The 23,387-nt window shown below is 36.9% G+C and overlaps 1 protein-coding gene across 2 annotated transcripts in view; it reads left to right on the forward strand.

The window, feature by feature from the left end:
- UMAD1 (UBAP1-MVB12-associated (UMA) domain containing 1) overlaps positions 1-23,387 on the forward strand; it is an 83,658-nt gene that overhangs the window by 54,471 nt on the left and 5,800 nt on the right. Inside the window, exons 1-2 of one of the 2 annotated variants that reach the window (XM_068934939.1) lie at positions 3,888-4,007; positions 9,495-9,580. In XM_068934939.1, coding sequence (XP_068791040.1) covers positions 3,989-4,007; positions 9,495-9,580 — 105 coding nt within the window. In that variant the 5' untranslated portion in view covers positions 3,888-3,988. Of the gene's footprint in view, positions 1-3,887; positions 4,008-9,494; positions 9,581-23,387 lie in introns of those variants that run through there. The other variant, XM_068934938.1, reaches the window with a different exon arrangement.

A 23,387-nucleotide genomic window follows, 5' to 3' on the forward strand; every position in this document is an offset into this window, starting at 1 on the left:
TTTGTTTAAACATATCTGAAATGCTATCAAGATAGAGTAAAACATAGCATTCTCTGTAATGGAAAAAATGATGAAGCTCAATTTCTTAAGGAGGTATATTCTATTCCTTCTACCTCTCTATGGTAAAACTAGATTTCCCTGTGTTTTTCTAGCAACTTTTGCTTCTCATCCCTTCTTCACCATCATTCCCAGTGGCCGACCACAGCAACATTTGCTGATTTTCTTGCCTGCAGGCCAAAAAGAACAAGGAGCAATGGGTTTTTCTTTCAGTAAGGGCATGACTTTTGGTCTCTTTTCACTATCTAGCCACAGTTTCTATAAAAATCACCTGCTCTATCTTTGTGCCAGTTTCACCCATATTTGAGAGTGTTTTCCTGTGTTATCAGGGATAGAAGATTGGTCATGCAAATCTAATTCCTTAAGGAAACCAGCTTAAGTTTGCTTTATTCGTTGTCTAACATAATTTGCATTTATGTAGCAACTTTCCTATGCAAACTTCAAGCTATCAACACCTCCATTTTGGACAGGCAAATCATTCTAATGCATGCTAGACCTACTGACATGCAGGTAAAATGGTGTAACCAGAAGACTAATAGCAATCCGAACAGACCGCACATTTTTAAATGCTAGAAAAATGCTCTTCTGTCCTCATCAGAGCATGTGATGTGCTGTTTCCTTCTGGCTAGGATTGCCTTTAGAAACCACACCATGGAAAAACAAGAGGGACAGGGATGAAAGATTTCTTCTCCCTGTCCCTCAGGAATCTTAACCTCATAGTGCAAAGTTGAGTGTTACAATAAATATTTACCTTTTGAACAACACTTCAGCCTGTAATCTTAGGCAGATTTTGTAGGTTAGTTGAACTAGTGAGAAGAAATTACTAAAATGTAGATGGTTAACAGCAGGTTGTTCACCAGCAGTGCTGTATATGGTGTATGGTATTATTTTCAACTAAATTTTTTTTAGTTTGTTGTTTTTACTAATACTGCCTCATAACCTTTTGTCACTCATCAGGAACTAAAGAGGTAAAGACTTTTATTATTTTGAGATTGAACTTCTTATCATCCTTACAAAGAAAGAAAGAAAATGCAGGAGGGATTATGAATTTCAAGATGGTCATATCCCCATCAAAGGTAAAGAAGGTGGAGTTAAGCAACAGCAGTATAACCAATGAAGGCAAATAATATTGTTGTTGCCACCTTCTCCTCCCTTGGAAAAGCAATAAGGACCCCATACAGGCTGTGACCATGGAGGAAAACCTTGCTTTTGTACAAAACCTGCTGCTTTTGCACTTGCTGCATACCAGACCATCCTTATAACAAAGTTGGTTTATGCTAAGTGTAGATGTCTTTCAGTACCCAGGAAGCAGATCTGAGGGTGAGGTGGAAAGGGAGGAGATGATGTAATTTAATACTAAACTTCTCCAATCATCTAAAAATTTAAAGGACTTTTTGTTTCAGTCTTAACATCAAACTAGTGTAGTTATTCTATGATTGAGCTGGTTTAGATGACCATGACAATAAGCTAGCACTCAGTGACTATGTAAACAATAAACAAAGAAGTAATTAATTTATAAAAAGTTTCACTTTAAAAGGAAGATTAGGTTGCCTAAGAATTAAAGGTTCTCTAGGAATGCGTGTAGAGACTGGCCTATGGCATCTAATATGTGCCTTTCAGGAAGTTTTGCAGATTTTTTGGGGGACAACCTAAGTGAAAAATGTTAACAAATAATAGATATGCTGGGAGCTTATCTGTAGAACAATATAAGTTTAACAAAGGAAGAGTAGTGAATAATTTTGAGGTTCTCCCTGAGGCATTGGCACACATGCCCAGAAAAACACATGACTGTTGTGTCAGAGAATACATACTTCTGTTGTGTGGCTGATGTTTCTGGCTTCTGTCTTATAAAATGATTGAACGTGTCATAAGCCCGTGCTTGGATCTATAGTATGTTGGTTGCTTTAGCGCTGAAGATGTATTGAGTAGCTCAATAAATCATATCACCTGCTTATTCTAGTACTAAAGCAGGATAAAAAAGGTGTGGCAGCATCTAGGATAATGAACTGTGGAATGGGATTCCAAACAGCAAAATGGAAAACTGAAATTTGCTGAAAGATATGCAATGATGAGGAGATGCAACGTTTTTGTGAGCTACCTAGAAAGGCTGATATGAGTATATCGTGGAGTGAAATGTGCTTGCATGGAAGCATCACATCCGTAAAACAGAACGGGACTGATCCTCAGCATTTCATTTTGCTTTACATGGAAGCGTCATGATGTAAAAACAAAGCAAAACAGAACTTTGTCTTAGGGGAAACTGACATACTGGCAACTGAATGAATTCTTGAGCTTTGGCTGAGAGTGTAGGCCTAGAAGAAACTCTATTACATTTGAACAGAGGGACAGATTTAGTTGAGAGCTGAGAGAGGATGTGGAATCTCCATATTTGGAGACTTTTAAAATTCAGCTGGACAAGGACCTGAGCAACATAATTTAACTTTGAAGTTAGCCCGGTACTGAACCAGAGGTTGGACTAGGTGACCTCTAAGGATTCCTTCCAAACAAAATTTTGTTATGAATCTTTTGGCTTTTAATCTGTAACAGTTTTCTGAAAGAGTCGGCCAAATCTTAAGAGAAAGCCATGTAAGTGGGCGGAGTGGGGATGATTTAGCCTCAGTAAAGTGGTTGAAGATGAGGCTGAATTTGAATTCTAAGCATCTTATTATTTGAGGAGACAGGAAAGCTTTAAAATAAGTCAAATCCTAGAAATACAAAAAACATAGAATTAAAAACCTCAGCTTCCAGATTGACAGAAATAAAAAGCTTTTTGCAAAATTAAAAGTATCTAGTCTGAGGTGCTAAAACTCTACAGAAGTCTCTTGTAATTTTTTTTTTTCTACTTTTGTAATTTTTCTATGGCTATCTTCCCAAGAGTTTTAGCGTGAAAAAAAAAAGCGTAGGGGAATTTAATGAATATAGAGTCTTGCTATGATCTTGATAGCCTATCCTGACAGGCATACATGTCATCCAACAGAGTTATTTAGGAAGCTGGAGACTCTATATTAAGGTCAACTAGGGAAGGATGTATTTGTTACCAGTATGATACTGATTGGCAATTTGAAGTACCACTCTGATAATCTTCAGCGGTGTGTGCAGTGCTTGGACTTGCTATTCCTCTTAAACAGTCATGCTTGACAAAAAAATGAAAGGATCGGGCAGTGTACAGGTTGCTTCATGTCTGTAAATGCAACAACATTCAGGATAATGTTTACCTTGTTGCAGTTTTCCCCCTCCCTTTTAACAAGTTGGAAGTCAGTCATTCAGGGTTTTCATTTGCAACTACAAGGTTCATACAGATTTTCTCATGGCTCATCAGGATAATGAGAGAAGATGCCTGTTAAATTTTACTCCTGATCAAGAGTATGTTTGTAGGACCTCTTTATACCCAGCTATAAAAACACTATTGAAACTTAATGTAATGCTGCCAAACCCTTGCCATAGGCCTGCTTAGACTAACACAGACCTATGCCTTAGCCTGGGCTGACAAAGACTTCCTTCTCATTCACCCTTATGCAGCATAAACTCTTAAACTCTTGTTTTGCTGAAAGTTGCAGCTGTGGGGATCCTTTTTGCTGATATATTGGATTTTTAGGAGGTATTATTAGCTTGTTGAAATGAAACTGCTGTTGATATGAAAAGCTTTAATATGAAACCAGGATGGGGTGACCTGAAACTAGGATGACTTCATTGTTTTGCCAACTGTATATATTCTTATAAGACTATTATATCTTGGCCACGTGCACATAGAAGCTAATGAGGATTAATGTGTAGCTAGCACAGTACTAATACTACAAAAATGGTAGTCCCACTTTAAGAAGAGAGGGGAACCATCTGTCAAGGTCCTGTCTCTCCCATTGAAGAGGACAGTGCCTGGCCAGTGACTTAATTGATTTAGGTGGATCAGTGAGTGATGTGCTAAGGAAGAAGAATGAAGAAAAGGAAGAAAGGTAAAGAACTTCTTAATAAAAGGTTTCTAGTGGGACTGGAAGCAAATGGAAGCTATGAGGCCCTGGCAATTGGTGCTGGAGAAACCAGCAGGGCTGGGGGAGCCTGAGCAGAAACACATTTCCTCCCTGCTGAAGGAGCTGAAAGCTATTAAATGAGGCTGAGAGGAGAGCAGGACTCAGAAAAGTGAGATTGTAGGGAATCTTACACATTCGATATTCAGAGGGGAGAGGGAATTATAGTATTTTTAAAATATTTCTCTAGATTGAAAGCGTTGCTACTATTAATGAACTGAAGTTTGAAGTTCTGTTAGTTTCTTTTTGGAGCAGGATGACCTAATATTGGTGTGTCTGGCCTATCTTCCTTCCTCATCACAGGGAGACAAGGGAAGATTTATAAGTAAGAGAGAAGAGGGGTAAGAAAATTATGCTTCCACAGAGCCAACTTCTCTTGTTTTCAGATCCTACTAACCCTCTCTGAAAAGTGCTTGTCTTTTTGCTTCCAGGTAGAAGCCAGAGTAAAATTTGTTAGTACCATCTCTATGTAGGACATAGTATTAAAGGTAGTATTACAGCAACGGTAGGTTGTCATAGGTATTACGGGCAACAAAGTTAGGCAGCTACCTAAAGCATAATGCAAAATAACTGTCCCTCTTTGGACATTTTAGGTGACATTTGGAAATTTATGTATTTGGTAGCTAGTTACTGCTAGGTGTGTTGTACAGGCTTTACTTTCTCACAGGATGCTTGCACAGACTAGGACAAATTATAGTTCTTAAGTTAAAAAATACTCTAAAATATATTTACAGTATTTTTCATCTGAGGGTTGGATGGACTTTTATGAGTAATGTAGGTACTGAAATGCTGCCTATTTAACAAGAGACTATAAGCTTGAGGATAACAAAATGCTGGAAGAGGAAAGAGTATAAATAGAAACCCCACTTCCTTGTTGAGTAGAAGCCAAACTTGTGGTTGAATTTTTCTGTACAAGAGTTTGCTGAGATCTAGATAGGCAGCTACATACTGATTCTTGGAGAAAACAAAAACCGCCTTTCTGAGATCCAAGGAGAGAAGTACATGTTGAAGACTGTAAAGGATATTTTTTTCCTGAGCAACAACTATCTGGAGTTCTTGGAAAAAGAAGATATCAGTGGAACTCCGAGAATGTTGCTGCAAATCCAGCAGCAGCTCAGTGAAAGGAAAAATGTATGTTTGACCTTTGAATTTGACATCACTCATTTGGACCTGGAAGAGGCTGAATATAACTTAAAATCAGCCTTCCCAAATTGAGGATTTGAAATGCAGGTGCTGCTGGAAAATAGGACAAATATGTCTACTGCTCTCTTTTCAAACATGAAAATATAATTCTGTTGATAAGTAAGGGAATATTTTACAGGAATAAGCGTGACTTTTTTTTTTTTCCTGAAAAATTATCTTGGTGATATCCTGCATATCACAGGTTATGCTGCTAATGTTTAAGTCATATTGCATAGAATTTGTCTCATGTATCCCTTCCTTTCTAATCCTTCCATATTTTTAATAGGAGCTTCATGACTAAAACTTTGCATAATGCTCTTAAACCAACGGATATATGAGCCAGAATCTAATTGTCTTGTAAAATGGATCATTTTGCCTGTTATCTCTTAATTAAAATACAGCTTTAAACTTGCTTTAGTTCAAACAAATTAATTCAGGAAATGTTATGGCCTATATTTATACAGGAAGTTACAGTAGATTATTACAGTGGTCCCTTCTGGCCTTATCTGTGAACTTACTTGCAGTTGAGTTCTTATGAAAGGCTTTTTGGTGGGGTGAGGGGGGAGGAAGAGGAGGGTACTGCCTACTAAGGTCATGAGTTCATGGTTTTTCAGAGCCAGATTTCAGTTGTTTTGTTTGGCAAAATTATCATTATATACCTATCTGTATCAGGATTGTATAGGGTTTTTTTTTTTTTTTTTCCAATCAAAAGAGATCAGTTTTTTCTGATCAAGGCAGAAATATTTTTGCCTATATTCAAAGAAAAGGTTGCCATTTTTTTAAAAGGTAAATCAATAGGGACTTAAATTGAAAAATTCTGAGGGAATAACTGATCTACAAGTCAGAACATATAGGGTGCTCCAAAGACCCCATGCCATTCCTGCTCCCAGAGCTCTGTGCTCTGATGGGACCTGTCTATGCGCTGTTTCACTTCATCTGCCTTCCTACCAGTGAGGGAGATGGGAAGGGGAGGTTGCAGGGTTCCAGTGGAGAAGGGGAAATGCCAGATCAGAGAGAAGAGCCTGAGGGGCTGCGACTGAATTGGGAAGAGAAACTATGACCTGCTGTGGAAGGAAGAGATTAGAACTGAGATTAATGGGAAAGCAAGGCCAGCTGGGCAAAAAAATTGGGGGCGGTGGAACAAGATAGGCTGGTTATGGCAAGTTTGGTAAGGCTGGCAGCTGGTGGAGATGGGAGAGGCTGGGACTGGGGAGATGATATGAAAGATTGATTACTTGGATTTCTAGAAATAAGGCAGATTAATTTGTTTGGATATTTGAGATAGGAACTAAAGAAGTACGCGGAAAATGCTGATTTCTCTTAAGCTATTCTATCCTAGTGGATGTTTCAGAGAAATGTGGATCTGGCTGTAGCTGCTGTAACTTCACTAACTTATATAGTAAGTTTCTAAAAAGATTTGTGGCTTATCATTGTAGTACCATAGAACTGAAATTTGCGCGGGGGGCTGGGGGGGTAATAGGGATTTTCCCCCTTTTTTTTTGAGGAAAGAAGAGATCCACGTTAAAAACTAAGCTTGCAAAATCCATTAGAATTGTGAAACGCTATAGATATAACCACATTTTGGTTTCCTTAAGAACTTAGGACGTTTGGGAGTTGGATGTCAAAGTTCTAAGTCAAAAAATGTTTCATTTCTCTCCAAATGAGCTGTTCTTATTATTCTTTTCCTGTGAATGCTTTTACATTTTTGACCTTTTTTTTTTGTCCTAATTTCAAACAAAGACTTCTTTTCATCTTAAGAAAAACTAATCATAGGAAAAAAGTATATTCTGGATGGCAGTAACACATATGAATTAGGTCTTTAGTCTGATGCATACACAAATTTCCAAGTGTTTGCTCAGAAGGGGTATGTAAAGAAGTTGAGAAAAAAGTTGGTTCATATGTGTTAACATTTCTTAAATCTCCAGTGTAACTCTTTCAGTATGTTTATGCATACACCCAGTTCTACTCAATATGAGTCATCTCACTGATTTCAATTAGCTATCTGTTTGCTGGCTACCTGCCTCTTCCCTTAGACACTTGCTTAGTCTTTGTCCAGATAGCTGCAGGCTGCTTGCATCTTCGCAAGTCTCCTTGAAGCTAGCGTAAGATACTTTGTCAAATACTAATATTGGGGAGGGCTATCCTATGGAGTTTTTCCCTCCTGCATCTTTCAAAGAAAATAGGACTAGGAGGGAACACAAGAGATCATTCATCCTCCTTGTCTTGACAGGATTAACTAAACCATTCATGACTCAACCCACCTCTAAAATCATTTAGAGGTGGAGATTCCACTTCTTCCTTATGTAGTTGCTTCAAGTGCTTAACTTGAATCAGGCTTACTTCTGGATAAACTGATCCTAGCCTAGCTTAAATTTGCTACAATTAAAACTCATGCACTCCATCTCATTCACAGTAAATATGTACCCAAAAAAGAGATTTTAATACTGTCTTCTTCATATAGCTGCTAAACGTTTTCATGCCTTTCAAAATGTTTGCAATCTTTCATTGTAGGTTGTTTTCAAGACTTCCAGTCATTTTTCTTTGCAGATCTCCTTACATCATTACAAAGATAAATTCATGGTTTCACATAATTTATTTTCATGGCTGATACTAATCAATCTTATCTTCTATATCATTATCTTCTAGGTGCTTACAAATTTTGTTTTGCACGGTTTTGTGGGGAGGAATTGAAGGCAAACTGACTCTCTGTCTCCTTTGTTCTCTTCCTCCCCCACACTTTTTTTTTTTTTTTTTAAGAGGAGATATGAATACAAGTACTTTGGAGTAATTTATGTAGACAATTAATAGTTTACTGAGAAGCATTTTTCAACATCAAAAAAAGATCTTGACAGGCTTAGGCATTAATGGCATTAATAGGCATTAATGACCTATAACAAAGCTAATTTACCGATGATGTTCCAAATATTGTGTTAGGACTACCAGAGTATATAAAAAGCATAACTGATGACTAAATATTACTGCTTATTTTCATAAGAAACTTTACCAAATACTGCATTGTATCAAGAGGGCCTGACACACTAGTCCTTCTGGAAAGATGCTTTCCTTGGAACAGAGTGTTACGGGCTTCCTAACTAGGTATGGGCAGTTTCTGAACGAGTCTGCCAGGTACACTGATTCTCACTAAACGTTCTGGAGAAAATGGAACAAGAAAGTCAAAAACATAGGCTTAGCAAAGGAATTAAACTGTACTAACTGGAACCTTTCATTTAGAATTGTTGCTGTAGGACTTTTATAAGTCTTAAAAAAAAAAAAAATCCATTTCAGAGAAGAATATCAGTTCAAATCAAAATGAAACCACAATTATGTGACTAAATCTTTTTCCTCTTTCTAAGATGTCTTCTCGTACAGACTACTTGTTGAGTAGCACTGAAGCATGACATAATCTGCCAAATCTTTACAGTCCCTTGTACACCCTTCCACAGAGCTTGGAGAGGATAGGCTAGGTGGATATTTGTTTTAAAATATCTGAGAAACGAATACTACCTTTTGTTTTACCTTTTATCTTTGTTAAAACTGTTAAGGTACTTTCTGTCTCTAAAATCAGATGAAATACTCTGTCTCTGGTTTATTACTGCGGTCTGCACTTCTCAGACAGGTACGAGTTGCAACTTTTGGGATGAACTGAATCATGTCTCATCAGTAAGATCCTGGGTAGAGGTACCTAAGTCTGTGCAATGGGGTGAGTTTACTACATAGTAGGCATTGTGCCTGAATGGTCAAAACCAGGGAATTTCTTGAGTGTCCTCCCCTTCTCTTTCAGACCTCCTGCACAGATATCCTCTGTATGGAAACTAGGTTGCAAGTGAGGATAGAGTAATGGTGCGCGTTTGCTCTTAGCTTGACATGGGGTTGGGACATGACTGATGTGTGCACCAGGTATAACCTTCACACCAGACACTCATGCTGCTATTTCTCCTTCATGTTCTGACACTTTGCCATTATTAGAATTTGATGGTCCTAAAGCTACAAAAATAGGGGTCTTGCTTTGCTTTTCCTTTAACTATTGGAGTCAGATTTACGTTCTGGTTTTGCAGACCGCTTTTCTTGTCTATTTCCTTGTGTTCAGAGCTGTAAAACATAAATGGATTCAGAACAGAATTCTCCCTTTCGTGGAGAACTGTATAATTTGATTTTAGGAAGACTCAAGTTTTTTCCTATTTCTTATCAAATATTTCAGTGTTTTAAAAGCTTTTTTTTCCCCTTTTTTGCTAGGTGACACAGCTGAGGATCAAAGTAGAGAGTCAAAGGATAAAACATTGTTTCCAGAGACCAGACCAAGGTACAGTCAACCTCCACAGGTAGGAGGAGATTATTTCCTTATGCGTGCAAGATGAAAATTCATAGCAGCTGGTTTGAGAAGCATGAAAGTTCTGCAGGAGGAGGTTTTGGCAAATTCACACCTTGCATAGACTAGGTGCCTTCTCATCCTTCCTTAAAATCCATCATAAAAGAAACATTACTAGTAATTATATGGCAATACTGAATACTACGAAGGCCACCAGTATTAGATTTGAAAAAGAAATTATAAGAAGGCTGGGCTGTGTAGTATTGCTGAGTATCTTATTTTTATACTTGAGATGTGGAGGCACGAAACTGTAGCCAGAATGTTAATGAATTGCATACCAGCATTAGTGTGATGAGTAGTGACGGAAAACGTCAAACCTTTACATAAGTAATTTATTTCCACAGCTATCATTATAAATAACATTGTAAATGTGTGAGTGTAATAGAATATCTTTATTGTGTGTTTACTTTTGTTTCTGTTTCAGTATCTGGATTCCTTTTTCTTCATCTAGTTTATTTAATATTTAATCCATGCATACCAAAAGGGGCTTTCTAGAATATTTATGCATATGGTGTACACGTACTATCTTCTCTGCCTCCTGTGAAAATTTTTGCAATGTGTATGAGCCTGCTTTCCATTGCCACTTAGTTTTAGATATTTGCAAGATAACTGTGAAACATTTTGCTTGGATTTTTGTGTTCTTGGGCAGGGGGGCTAGGGAGAGGAGGAGTGTTTGGGGTTTTTCTTACTTAGCCTTTTTTTTCTTCCCACTCCGTCTCGTATCTGTCCTTGGAACTCCCTCTCTCTCTCTTCCTTTTTTGTGCCACTTTCGTATTTGTTACTGCAAAGTCCCTTGGTATATCAGACGTGTTTATGATAATGTTGCTCATTTAAGCATGGTCAACATGTGGGGAGGTGCTCTATAGTCTTTTTTTTTTTTTTTAATTTTAAATTAAAAATTTTATCTGGTACAGAAATTCATAATTCATCATAGCTAATGAATGGTTTACCTTATGATAATGTGGAACTATGAATTGGTTGCAGTTAATAGCAAAACCGTATTCTGACTTTTGGATCCATACAAATCTGAGCAGGGTTCTTTGCAACTGAAGTCCTGCAATTCTGAGACTGTACGTAAGGCATTGGTGTTGTCGTGACCTCCTGCAGAGACATAAAGTTCCCCTTAATGCACTGTTCTCTCTAGGTATTGTGAACTGTTAGTTACTGTAGTGTCAGTGGTACATTCAGTTCTGTGAAGTTTCAGTAAAACAGGAACTTGTGTAATCTTACAGATTTAAAGTGCTTTATAAGTTAGAGGAATTAAACAAATTTTTTCAAATAAAACAGTAGACGTGACAGAGAAAGTAAATCTTTAATCTTTATATTGAGAGACTTAGATATCACAGAAGTACTTATATGAAGCTGTTTGTGGCAATATCAACTAAATTAAGATGCAGCAGATACAGCATTTGGTAGTATCTAAGTTATAAATTGCAATGTCTGGTTTTGGCTGTTTGGACTTGACATTTGCTCAGAAAGGGTTCTCAATTTCTCAAAGTAAATAGAGTGAGGATGATAGAAATGAAATAGATTTCAGTAGTGAGTATATTTGTTTTTGTAAGTTTATGGGAGAAAACCCAATTTTGTAAAACTGGAAAAGCATTGTGTTACATATCGAATATATCATTCGGACAGAGAACACTATTTGAAATAATAGATTTGTTACCATTAATCTGAGAATACTTCATAAAAATATTAGAGTATGTCAAAAGATTTTTGCTAGACTACAAGTAGTATCAGCTGTTTGTCGTGCATAGTTGAACAGAAGAGTGGCTAGTTATTTAACTACATCTTGTCACTTGCCAAAAACCTGCTTTAATTTTTAAATATGATCTGTTTTACAACTTAATAGATGGAGACTTTGGAAGATGTGGAAAGTGATTTTTTGGAATGTGGTATAAAGAGCAATAAAGTTGTTAATACTTTGTTCATAAGTCTTTTCCTTCTTCAGAAAGGAAATGTGGTTGAGGGTTTTTTGTTTGTTTGTTTTTTAATAAAGTATCTTCTGAAGTATTTTTAGTAACTTCAGTCCTCTTTGGAGTTTCCCATTTACTTAGGTACTATTGGATTTGGTTTGAGTGTAATCATTAAACTCTCATGTGCATATTTCTGTGTAGTCTTGCGTAATTTATACAAGCTAATGCACAAATAAAAGTTTAAACAAAATCATCTTGCTGTAACTAGCAACATTTAACAGCTTCTCTCATAACAATTACAATACCTACAGCCTTCATTACTTTAAGAAGTTCTGATATTCTGTGTGATGCTGTTAAAGAAAACTCAGATATTGAGAATTTGCTGGAAGAAGGCTGTTCTGAAAGGCCATCTTTAGTCTAAATGTTTGGGCTTCTTCTGCAGAGTGGAAAAGAAGCTCCTTTGAATAATCCCATGTGGATTAATTGCTCTGTTTCCAATGAGTATAGACATCGCCTTGGGAGGATCGTCTCCCTGTGATAAGTTAGTTCGAGGAAGATGCCATGTTGTCTGGTCAGTCATTACCCTGCTGTGGACCTAATCAAGCATGTACAATCCCACTGAAGTCGCTTCAGGCTGATGAACTAGAAGTTGTACATATGTTTAAGTGCTTCTCTGGATTGGGGCCAAAATGCTTAGTGCTCTGCAGGTCTGAGAACTTAAATTAGTCTTTTTGTGACTGTGAAATACAAAGCTTCTAATTTTAACTCTAACACCATTCTCATAGAAAGAGATATTATAGTTCTATTTTTTTCATCCTTTTGGGTTTTCCATTGTTATAGTACCATTTCCAGATAATTCAATCTGTATCTAATTTCACTGGGAATCTAAGGCTATAGAAAGTAACAGAACGGGAAGGTTAGTTTGACATATAAAAAGTGCTAGAAAACCAGTAATATGGTGGTGGTAGGTTGGTGGGGTTTTTTGCTGCTGGGGATTTTTTTTCTTGATAATGAATTATCCCATCGGTAAAGCAAATTAGTGCAACCATACATTGTTGTCCTACTGTGAGAGGAATTATGAAGAACATATACTAGGAGACATAACAAAATTTTTTTGACAGATGGTAGGGCTGTGAATTAGGATTTATAAAGATTATTGTATGTCTGGTGTTCAGGACACTTGGAATTATTAAATTGATTCAGGAAACAAAAAAATTGCATTTGTGATAACTGCAAGGTTTAGTATCTCCCCACTGTCGCCTTATGAAGCAGCTTGTGTTTCTTTTGATATTGCCCTTCTTGATAATCTGACATGCACTCTTTAGCCAACAGATGTCAACAGATTTGGGCAGAAACTACAATACCAGTAAGTGTATTTAAAAAAAAAGCTACAAAAAGAGAGACCTATATTGAGACTATAAATTAATATTTCTCTCTTACTGTTCGTTCTGTTTTTTTTCCTTCATAGTCCTCTTTCTCCCTCAAATACTTAATCGCTACTGCCTTTTATCCCTGGAGCTTGTTATATGTTTTCTAGGGCAAGATGGAATCCCCAAAGGAATCGCTTAATCCATAATTACCTAATTTATATGTTGTTGTTACAGTCAATCTTAATTGTATATACCTTACTGTGATACTTATCATCATAGGACATAGTTTTCTTCTTGAATTGCAAAGGTTTGCTATAGTTCTTGTGAACTTTCCTTGGCTAAGTTGATACTGCAGGATGAGACTATAGCAAGTAGAAAGCCTGTGCTTCATGAAGTAAATGTAAAACTATCTATAATTTTCTGCGCATGGATAGTATTGTGCACCATTTTGGTCCAGTATCCAATTAAATTAGGAAAATATATTTTGATATAAAAATATATGTATATAATATCCTCATTAAATCGATCCTTTTTAAAGCTCTGCTATTTCATGATTCTGAATAAAGGTAAATAAGAGTTTCTTAGGCATCAGGTTTGGGACCATATCAGTCAACTGGGAAGAGAGAAATATCCTGAGAGAGAAAACATTAAGGAGAAGGTAATGCAAGCTGTATTTGTAAAGCTGAAAAGTGAAAAAAATGATTTTAATAATGTACTTTTTACTCTTTCAGAGGAATTAACACATATTGCTGAAGTAGATAGACTCCTAAGATACCCTTTTGAGCAGATCATCTTGTAATCACCTGATATAATTACAGAGCATGAACAATGCTAAAGTTATCTTTCTTTTCTGTTTTTTTCCTTTTTTAAAAAAATTATTATTATTAACTTCCAGACCTATTATTGCCCAGTTCTGGCTGCAGTTGACGGTCTAAGATATTTTTACAAGCTTCTGGAAAAGGAGATATTACTGTTCGGTCACCCAACTCTTAGTTTATCATTCAGAAGATTCTGTATTTAATAACATGAGAAGGATGTTCTGAGCTAGAGGTACAGCATCATTGCAAATTCCATACATCTGCTTTAGAGAAGGTGACTGATATTTCAAAATTATTGGAGAATGTTTGTGATTGATTCATTTCATTTTGACAAATTCTAGTGTTTACAGAGTACATTGGTGCTTAGATGGGTTAAAACTAAGCTATCGCAAACTAGAATTCTAGTTATAGCCTGGTTAGATTAATTGCTTGTCATATGTCATATTAACTCTGAGTACTTTTTTTCACCTATAAAGCCCATAAAGAATGGATCCACATTTTCTTTCTGCTTACTTGGGCATGTAAGCAATAATCACTTAATGAAATTATCCACTCTTAGAAGAGACTGGAATAAGACTGTCTGCAGCAGGTCATCAGGCATGTGCTATTCTGTGACTGCTGGTACCATCAGAAGAAAAATCTAATGTTTTACTGAACTATTGTGCTATAGGAAGTGAAGTTTTAACGTTACCCTTAAAGGAAGATGAACAGTTTTCAGTGTTAGCAGCTGCAATAGGCAATATCTTTCTGAGCTCCCTCCATCCTCTGCATGTGCAGTAAATAGGTGGCAGTTCATTGGGGGAAACTGCTGCATTTACTGTGCAGCTCTAGATCAAGAGTGCCTACAAAGCAGGACTGCCATATGATAAGGAGATCACAGTATATGGCTGTGACCTTACTGAGAAAGAAAGTAAATAGATCAGTCAGCTAAAGAATCAACCATCCCATTGCAATAGCATATTTACTTTATAAAGCTTAATTACATTGCAATGTTAATAATTGGTCAAATTATTTAAGAGGTATCTTTATACTAGTAAGACCTCCAAAACCTATGGACCAATGGACTTCTGTCTGCCCTCAACAGCTGCACAACCTGGTGTGTGTCTACACATTATATATAAATATTTTATATACAATGTATACGTGTATGTATATACACAGACACATGCATATATATAAAATTTAAACAACGTGATCATCCATAAGAAAGTACGATTCTGCAAGTCACAAAGGATAAGTTACTATAGCCTCCAAAACAAGATTTTATAAACTCCGATTTGTGCAAGCTGTTGACCTAGGGTCAACCAGTAAGACCTGGCGATGTCTTGTAAGAGTACCACCTTGTAGGGTTATTTCATTCTAATACAAGTAGAGTCCTTATCTGTGTAACATGATATGCAGTTGGGCTTGCTTCAGATACTTAGCAATCAAGAATGCTAGGTAATGTCAAGAATGCTATGTAAATAGCATAGATATCAATAGATACAGTGGAAATTGAGAAATCTTGATTTATATGGTTATCACCAGCTTCCTCCCTGAACTTGGAAAACAGCTCATTGTCAAAAAAGTAATGCAGCCCTTTTTATAATGCAGCCATTTTATAAATCATTTTCCCATAGCTGTTTGCAAATGTGAACTACTGCTGGTTGTAACTTAGTTCCGTTATTTAACTTCTCTTGTGATTTCATTGTGACAAGAACTGAGGAAGCTTAACAGCCTTTTAGGAAGGGACACGAACGTTCTGTCTGGTGAGAAAATATTTGTAAGCAGGAGCAACGCACAAGTGAAGGCACGTGAGTGTCCCTCCCTCCAGTAGCTATGCTTGTGGAGTTCTGAGTCGGTTCTGCGATGTGTTCGCACGAATGGCCAGGTTTGAGCAACAGAAGACAGCACAACCACTTTTTAGAGAAAAATAGCGCACAAACATGATAAATTTTCATTGTTTACTATATGTATATATGTGCATGTAAAAAGTTCATAAAATAGTAAAATTGACCTGATGGGTAGCCTCTTCATTTTGAAGGCTAGGCTTTAGTGAAGGAACAAATATACTGCAAATAACGACCAAGGCACTTGTATCCAGAAGGACGATTTGCATAACTCGCTACTTATTTTAGGCAGACGCTTACTATATGCACAGCTTACTTGTGTGCTCATTCAGTTACATTGCATGGATATTTGTAGTAAGAGACATTCAGATTAGGTGCCCAGATCTTCCCACTCGCATTTTTTAGCCTTTCTCTAATTTTGGAATCTTCTGATTAACTTAATCCCCAGAAAAACTACTGATTATCCTGCGTCTCTTGCCCAAACACATGCAGTTAGACTAAAAGCCAGTAATGTCAGTTCACGTTCCTGCTGTCAACAAATTGATTGGTCATCCTGCCTCTGGGAATAACCTTTCTGGGCTTTCAAAATATTAAAATTGATCTAAAACACAATGTAGATCATACATCACCTGATCAAACTGTTTGCTAATATAGCCTGATGGTATATTTTTACAGTGTGATGCATTAGTGTAAAATGGTGGCTAAAAGACTGTAGTACAGTGCAGCTTATTAATAATTACTCTAAACACCAACTAAGGAAAGTAACCATGTCTTTAAGTTAGTTTTACAGCCACAGTAAAGGGAAGGGGGGGGGGGGGGGGAAACCCCAGCAAAGATCAGTCCATTTTAACAGAAAGGAAAAAGTATGTGAAAATTGCCTCTTTTCAGTCCAAAATGCTAGTATTGATAAACTGAAAAATATGTTTTTTTTCTGTGCTTTCCTTCAGTGTGGTTTGATCCTTTCACCATAATGTGCTGCTGTAATTTCTGCCGTAAAACCCCCACCTTCACCACTACTCAACTTTATCAGACTCAAAGTCTGTGTGTTGGATAGCACATTGTCATATTTTGTTCTAAAGCACTTTTTTTAAATACATCACGATAAAATGGAAGTTCTTTGTGTTTTCAGATTTCTTTTATCTCCACATTATTTCAAATTTTAAGAACACCCTTTTCAGCATTGTTAATGGTATTAGTAGACCTGACTGATAAAAATAAACATAAATACTTTAACTTGCTGCTGTTCCTTTTTACTGTGGTCCACTTATCTGCCTTCCATAGAGGACCAGTAGGCCATGAGAAACAACCATAATTGAAAGAGACAACCAATATTTGTTTCTTGTTATTTATTTATTTACTCTGGCTTCTGGTGGCTGTTTGCTGTGCTGTTGGTAAGTGCTCGGGTCGCACAATGTGTATGGAGGAACTTAAATTTCCATCTTATTGTAAATATTTTTCATCTTATTGAGTTGAATCTGTATGGGGCGAGCAGGTACAAGGCTGCCTTGGGAGATACTCTCTTAATTCACTTTGTCAGCCCTACAATATTTTAAACTTCTAAATAGGATATACCGCTACTCTTACCACGTGCTAGGGTTTTAAACAGCAGAGTAAAAAGCTCAGAATAAAGCACTTAGCCTGGCAACTTTCCTCACTTATCTGCCTGAGAATCCGTTTCTAGTCTTTAAGGCTGATGAGAAATACTGTTAGGAAGATCCGGGAGGTTGGTTTGGTCGCCTCACAAACCTCCTGAAGGCAGCGATCAGCTAATGTTGCCCTAACTGTCAGCGCGCTCTTTGGCGGGCAGTTGTCGAGCGCGCTGTGGTTGGCGTTAGCCTCTCACGAGGATGCCACTTTAGAGGCGGTGGTGCGCTTTACTTTGAAAAACACTCCCACGAGCGAAACGAGAGGGACCTGCAGAGGCGCGGTTTTGACACGGTGCCTGCGTCCGCCCTACGGACTCGTGCTAGCAAAGGGTTCGCCCGACAGAGCCACGGCGGCAGCCCAGGGAGGACACCCGGCCTAGGGCAGAGAGCCGAGCCGCTGCTTCTCTCCTCCCTTCTTTGCGAGCCAGCATGGCAACTCTCTCCTTGGAGACTTATTTTAGTGGTAGCTTACAAACAGAGAGCGCTGTTCGCAGATATCGTTGGAGGAAGCTTCACTTTGTTTAGAGTAGTAATTCTTTTTTATAATCGCTCTATTTTATGAGCATTTTCAGAGGATCAAATCCAAGATAATTCCTTTTTCCCCCCCCCCTTTGCTCTAGATGGAAACAACTATCCATATGTCTTTTTCCTCTGACTGTTTGATATTCACATTCTAGGGAGAGATTTCATGGATGTTGCTGACTACGTGGATTACTCAAGGCGAGATTTGTTTTCTTCTTGAAACAATAAAATCATTTTAACTTGATTTTGGCTGCTTTTCCCTCGTGGTCCAAATGCTGAAAAATTTATTGACTTCCTTGGGAAAAACAGCTTCCTTTCCCATTCAGGTTCTAGGATTTTCAAACACTTAGTAGAATATGCAGTAGAAAATGCATCTCAGAGAAGCTGTCCTCTTTTTCTTGCCATAGCAGCCTCTACCATTGCAGGGGTTAGGAGCAAAAAGTAGAGACTTGGAGCCAGACATTCAGTCTGTCTAAACTCTTCCCCTTGAGGAGGAGGAGGACTTCAGCCTTCCCTAAAAGTCTTCAGGATATTTCTTTGCCTGGAGCAGTACACTTGGAGAAACTCAAATCGTATCGGACAGTGACTGCATTGACCAAATGTGGCTGCTCAGTGTATAATTTAAATGCTGTTTATTTAAATACACAATCAGCTTTTTATAGAAAATTCATTTCTTAGTATGTTCTCTGGCTATCCTGAAAAGTTAAGTATAACCTTTCTTCCCTGATTCTAGCCCTGTAAAAGAATATTTTATAGAAGAATATGTAACATTTGCATTACCGTTATCTGAACTGCATACGGATAACTCATTCACTCATGCTTCAATAGATAACTGAATTTTAATTGTTAACATCTGAAGCTTTGTATTTACATCAGGTATGAAGATAGTAGCACAACAAAAATGAGTATTTTGTGCTCTTGGTTGACACTGAAGTTGCAGAACAAATCTATTAGCAGCATTCATCAGGCTTCTGTATTCGTTTTGTAATATATTGACTTGTCCTTTGCTTGTGATTTTGGGCTTTTGAATGCACTGCTGGATGACTAAAGTTGCATATATTTTCATTTAGTGTTCTTCTGGCATAGTAATTAGCATAGTAATTGTCTTAACTTTTTACTCTTTCAACATAGCTGCTACAGCAAAATAAAAATAAGGGAATGGTCTGACCTGGTTAGTAACACTCGCTGGCATTGCCACAGGCGCAGCTTATTGAATACTATTCATGTTGCAGTATAAATTTTTTTTGCTATGAATAGGTTGCATAGTACCTCCCTGTTCAAAGGAACAGGGAAACTAGATAAAGTGTTCTTTGCTGAACTCGCATCTCTTTTTTTCTAAGAGATTTCTTACCATAGTGTTCATGTCATAGAGGGAGAGAGTTGTCCAGAATTCACCCGTTAGCTTAGTGCCCTAAGCCCAGGGGCTTCCAGAGAGGCACAAGGATGGAGAAAATGCAGGAACCCTGCTACTGAGGGTGCATGAATGCTGATACAGATCCAAAATTATCAGATTCAAAAGTGCTAGATTGGGTTGGCATAGAAGGAAAGATAAGAGAAGCAAATTTGAGTTCCAGAGCAAATGTAATTCTTCAAAAAATTATTTTCTCCTGAAAGTGTCTTACTACAGAAGGGTCCCATGATACAATATTGTGCAGCTCCCAGACAGAAGTGAGTTGCAATTCTCCTGAAAGGGTGTTTTAAATTGGTGGCAAAACCATTTGTGTACTGGAATATTGCTGGCTCTAGGGAAGGGGAACAGGCAAATCTTTTCTATTAGGAAGAAGTTAGGGCCCTTCACTTGCATAGGGCTTAATGTCGAGACTGGGATTTTATGTTTGTATATTGTTGTTTCAAATTCTTCATCATGATCAACACAACAGTCAGTCATCTTTTTTGTTTAGTATTTATCTACTTTGAGTGATAGAGCTCCAAATCTATGACAGCGCTAAGAGCAAAAATTTTTTTACTAAATTACTGTTTTTACATCTTTGAGCTTCTGCATTATGGGTTTGTACAATTTGGTGTTTTTTCCATTGTACTGAAAATCTGCATATATTCAACTTAGAAGTTTATGTAGTTTAAATCCAGTAACAGAAATGTTATTTTTATTATAATAGGATATATAGTGTATATATATAGTATATTATAATAGGATATAGTTTTAGAATCCTTTTTCAGCTTTCTTATTGCTACTTTCTCATAGTACTACAGTCCTTTGTGTTGCATCTCATCCCTGTTTGTTCACAGCTAGGTAATTTCTTATTATAGATACTCAAGTTTGAGGTGTTATGGTTCTCTCTCTTTGAACAATTATCCAATGTTATGAATAAAAATATCAGTATAGAATTTCAGTTATATTACCTGAAACATATTTTCAGTTATATCAGCAATATGTACTTTTAAATTTATTACCAAACCCCCTCCAAATTTTTACTGTGCCCAATCTGTATTATAAGGGATTGAGTAAAAACCGAAGGATTTGCAGTTCAGTCCAGTTTGTTTGAAAAGTTGTTGGAAGAAAAAAATTTTTTTTTTTTTAGCTGGGATGAACAAATTAGTCTGTTTAGGCACCGGATATGCAGTCTTTTTTTTGTTACTTAAAAATACTTTTCAGAGTAGAACTGCGTTTTAGAGGTGTTTAGTAAATAAAACTAACAGGCATCTTTACTATTTACTAGGATAATTAAACTAACACACTTTAACCGTGGAACACTGAGACTATCCAGAGTTCAAATGGCAACCTTGCAATTCTCCTCCGCATAGATTAACAGTTTTAGCAGTTTGAGAGGGCAAGGAGCATGTATTGAATCCAGAAAGTTCATTTTGCATTTAAAATACAAAATTTTTCCTACATTAGAGAAAATGTTCTGAAAAACTATATTTTTCTAATTACTTTAATACCAATAAAGGTGTTCAAATGTGTATCATTTTACTGAAAGTCTGTTTAGCAAAGATTACCCTAGTGTGTTCTTTGCATGTCAGGATACTCAATGGGGAGCTTTGTAATAATAAAGAAAAACTGTAGCATGTCACGTGTACTTTTAACTGTTTCTTTAGAATTTTATTCTTTAAGATTTCAGCAACATTAACCTGACCTTGATTCTGGTGGAGCCGAAAAAACAGCTGAAAAGGGTATTTTAAGGAGCTTTCATAGGAAAATGAAGAATACAAAAAATGTGTGTCACAGATCAGTAAAAATATAATAAATGCTTATTTTAAAAACTGGTTCCATTATACTCTGAATAACAATATTGATAAATGGAGAAAAAGCATACTGTATACTAATCATATGAAATTTGTACATGTACCAGTAGTTCTTTAGGAAGGACAAACTACTGCTGTATTATAAAACATGAGTCATAAAAAGTTGAGAAACAAGAGCCTGGAAGAAATGGGAAAGCTGATTTCCATGGAAAGTCATTGTTGCTTGTAAAAGCCTCTCCAAGGACTCAATCTTAGTCTGAAGCTTTCAGGGTGGAAGTCTTTCCCCTTGCAACCACTGACAAAACCGATCGGATCTTAGGCTAGTATTGCAATTACATTCACTGCATTAAGAAAGAAAGAAACTGACCAGAAGCCATTCTTGTACTACAGCTAGCTCCTGCAAGGTCTCCTGCACTTTTTCTTCCGCCTAGCTCTGTTCTCCAGTAGAAACAACTTTTATTTTCTTGAATCCCTGGAGGGGTTGCCGACTAAACTTTTAAGTGAGCCTCGAAAGAGTAGCAGCTCTTAATGACTCATGTGAATTTGTTTTTGAACCATCTCAAGGGCATCTGTCTTTCGCTTGTCCGTGTGGGTTTCTTCCCTTCTTACAATTCTGTAAAATTATAGGTTACATACTTATTGGCTTTTTGGGTGTGAGTGGTTTTTTCGGGGGGGGTGCGGGGGTTGGTTTGGGTGAGGTTTTTTGATGACGTTTAGGAAGTATCATATCATATACAGCAAAGCTTTACTGATCATTTTCTCCTAGCTTAAACTTCTGAATATAAAGTGCTAAACATTTAGAGAGTCTTGCAAGTAATTTTTCTTTTCCCCTCTGCTCCTCTTTGCCATTACTCTTCTTGTTTGAAAAGCGATTCATTATCACCAATGGTGATGCACGCTTTGGAATTCCTACAGGTTTGCTAAAACAAGCTGGTGAATACCTTAAAAGCGTCAATTCAACCACAAGTGGAAGAATAATCCCCTAAGATAGTTTTTATCTCTAGGTACTTCAGAAATATCTGCATAATGCTACATAAATTCTAAGATAGATTATGATACACTATTTGCTGTAATACCACAAAATTGCCTAAATTCAAGATAATATTTCTGTATCACCAGTAGTGTTGTAGCTCTCTGTCATAATTATGATGCTGCTGGGTATCTACTGAATATTCTGCAATATTGTACATGCTGTTTGTTTCTTAAGGCTGACTTTTCAAGGAAGATGGGTCTGCTTCAGGGAAAAAAAATCCTCTTTACAAAGAGTACCTATTTCATAAAATGAAATACTTTTTGTTAGAAAACTTTGTTCAATAATTCAGACGATGATAATAACAATGCTAGCATTGGTCTTTGATTCTTCTTCAGATCACTGTAAATACAGCTTCTGTCTTAGTACGCTGTAAACTATGCATTTTTTCTTTCTTACAAGACTTGGCAGACTTTGAGGTAAGCACACATAGATGCAGTGAATGGATGTTTTTTAAAGGCAGCTGAGGAACATAAAAAATAAAGGTATAAGAGCAAAAGAATGAATTTACTTTAAAGGATAACTTGTGTTTTGTTAATTTTGAAATAACACATAATTCACCCTTGCCATCAGAGCACAATTATTATCTGGTGGCCAGCTATCATATATATTTAGGCACTGTTTCGTTTATCCCTGTTCATTGGGATTCCAAACCAACAATGAAGCAAACGCCTTTCTTATCTGAATTCATTCTGAGTACCTTACCTTTTGTAATTCTAACAGATTTTGGATTCCCTGGTGTTTGATGAAATGTAAATTGTTTGATGATATTCTAAATGCATTTAATTAATATTTCTTATAGCAGGATTGTGTGTCATAGCATTTGGCACTGCTTTATTTAGCTAATGTCCAGAGAATATGCTCCAGATAGATTGTATTCTGGATAAATAAGTTAGACATTTAAATAGAAACCAGTGTGACTAATGTGGCATATCAAATTGTCTAGTACTTGCAGTTCTATATATGCTTGAAGAATGCATGAATGAAAACATAAGCCATTTCATAACCTTGACTTTGCATAACGTAGCTTTCCACTGGTATTTGCAGTGTAACCAGTTTGGGTGATTTTAGCATTGATGGGCTATTGATGATCTCTAGTAGAGTGTCCAGTTCTTAGTTACATTGCTACACACAGGTTTTTTTTTTTTTTTTTTTTTAAAAAAAGCCTGCTGGTCAGGGTGGCTTCATCAGATTCCTTCCACTGGTGTGGATTCACCAGCATATGAATGAAATATGTCTAAACCTGTTTAAAGGATGCCTTTATTGAAGCACAAAAATATATCTAGCTTGATAAGGTCTTGCACATAAGGCCGTTATTCTAAACATCTTTATAAGAGTGCTTGGAAATCAAGGATGAGCTCCACAATATTCAGGCTGTGACAGAATTTTCCAGTGACCCATCCTCACTAGATGTTGCATACGCTG

This window comes from Struthio camelus, chromosome 2, assembly GCF_040807025.1.
Source record: "Struthio camelus isolate bStrCam1 chromosome 2, bStrCam1.hap1, whole genome shotgun sequence".
Classification (NCBI taxonomy): Eukaryota; Metazoa; Chordata; class Aves; order Struthioniformes; family Struthionidae; genus Struthio; species Struthio camelus.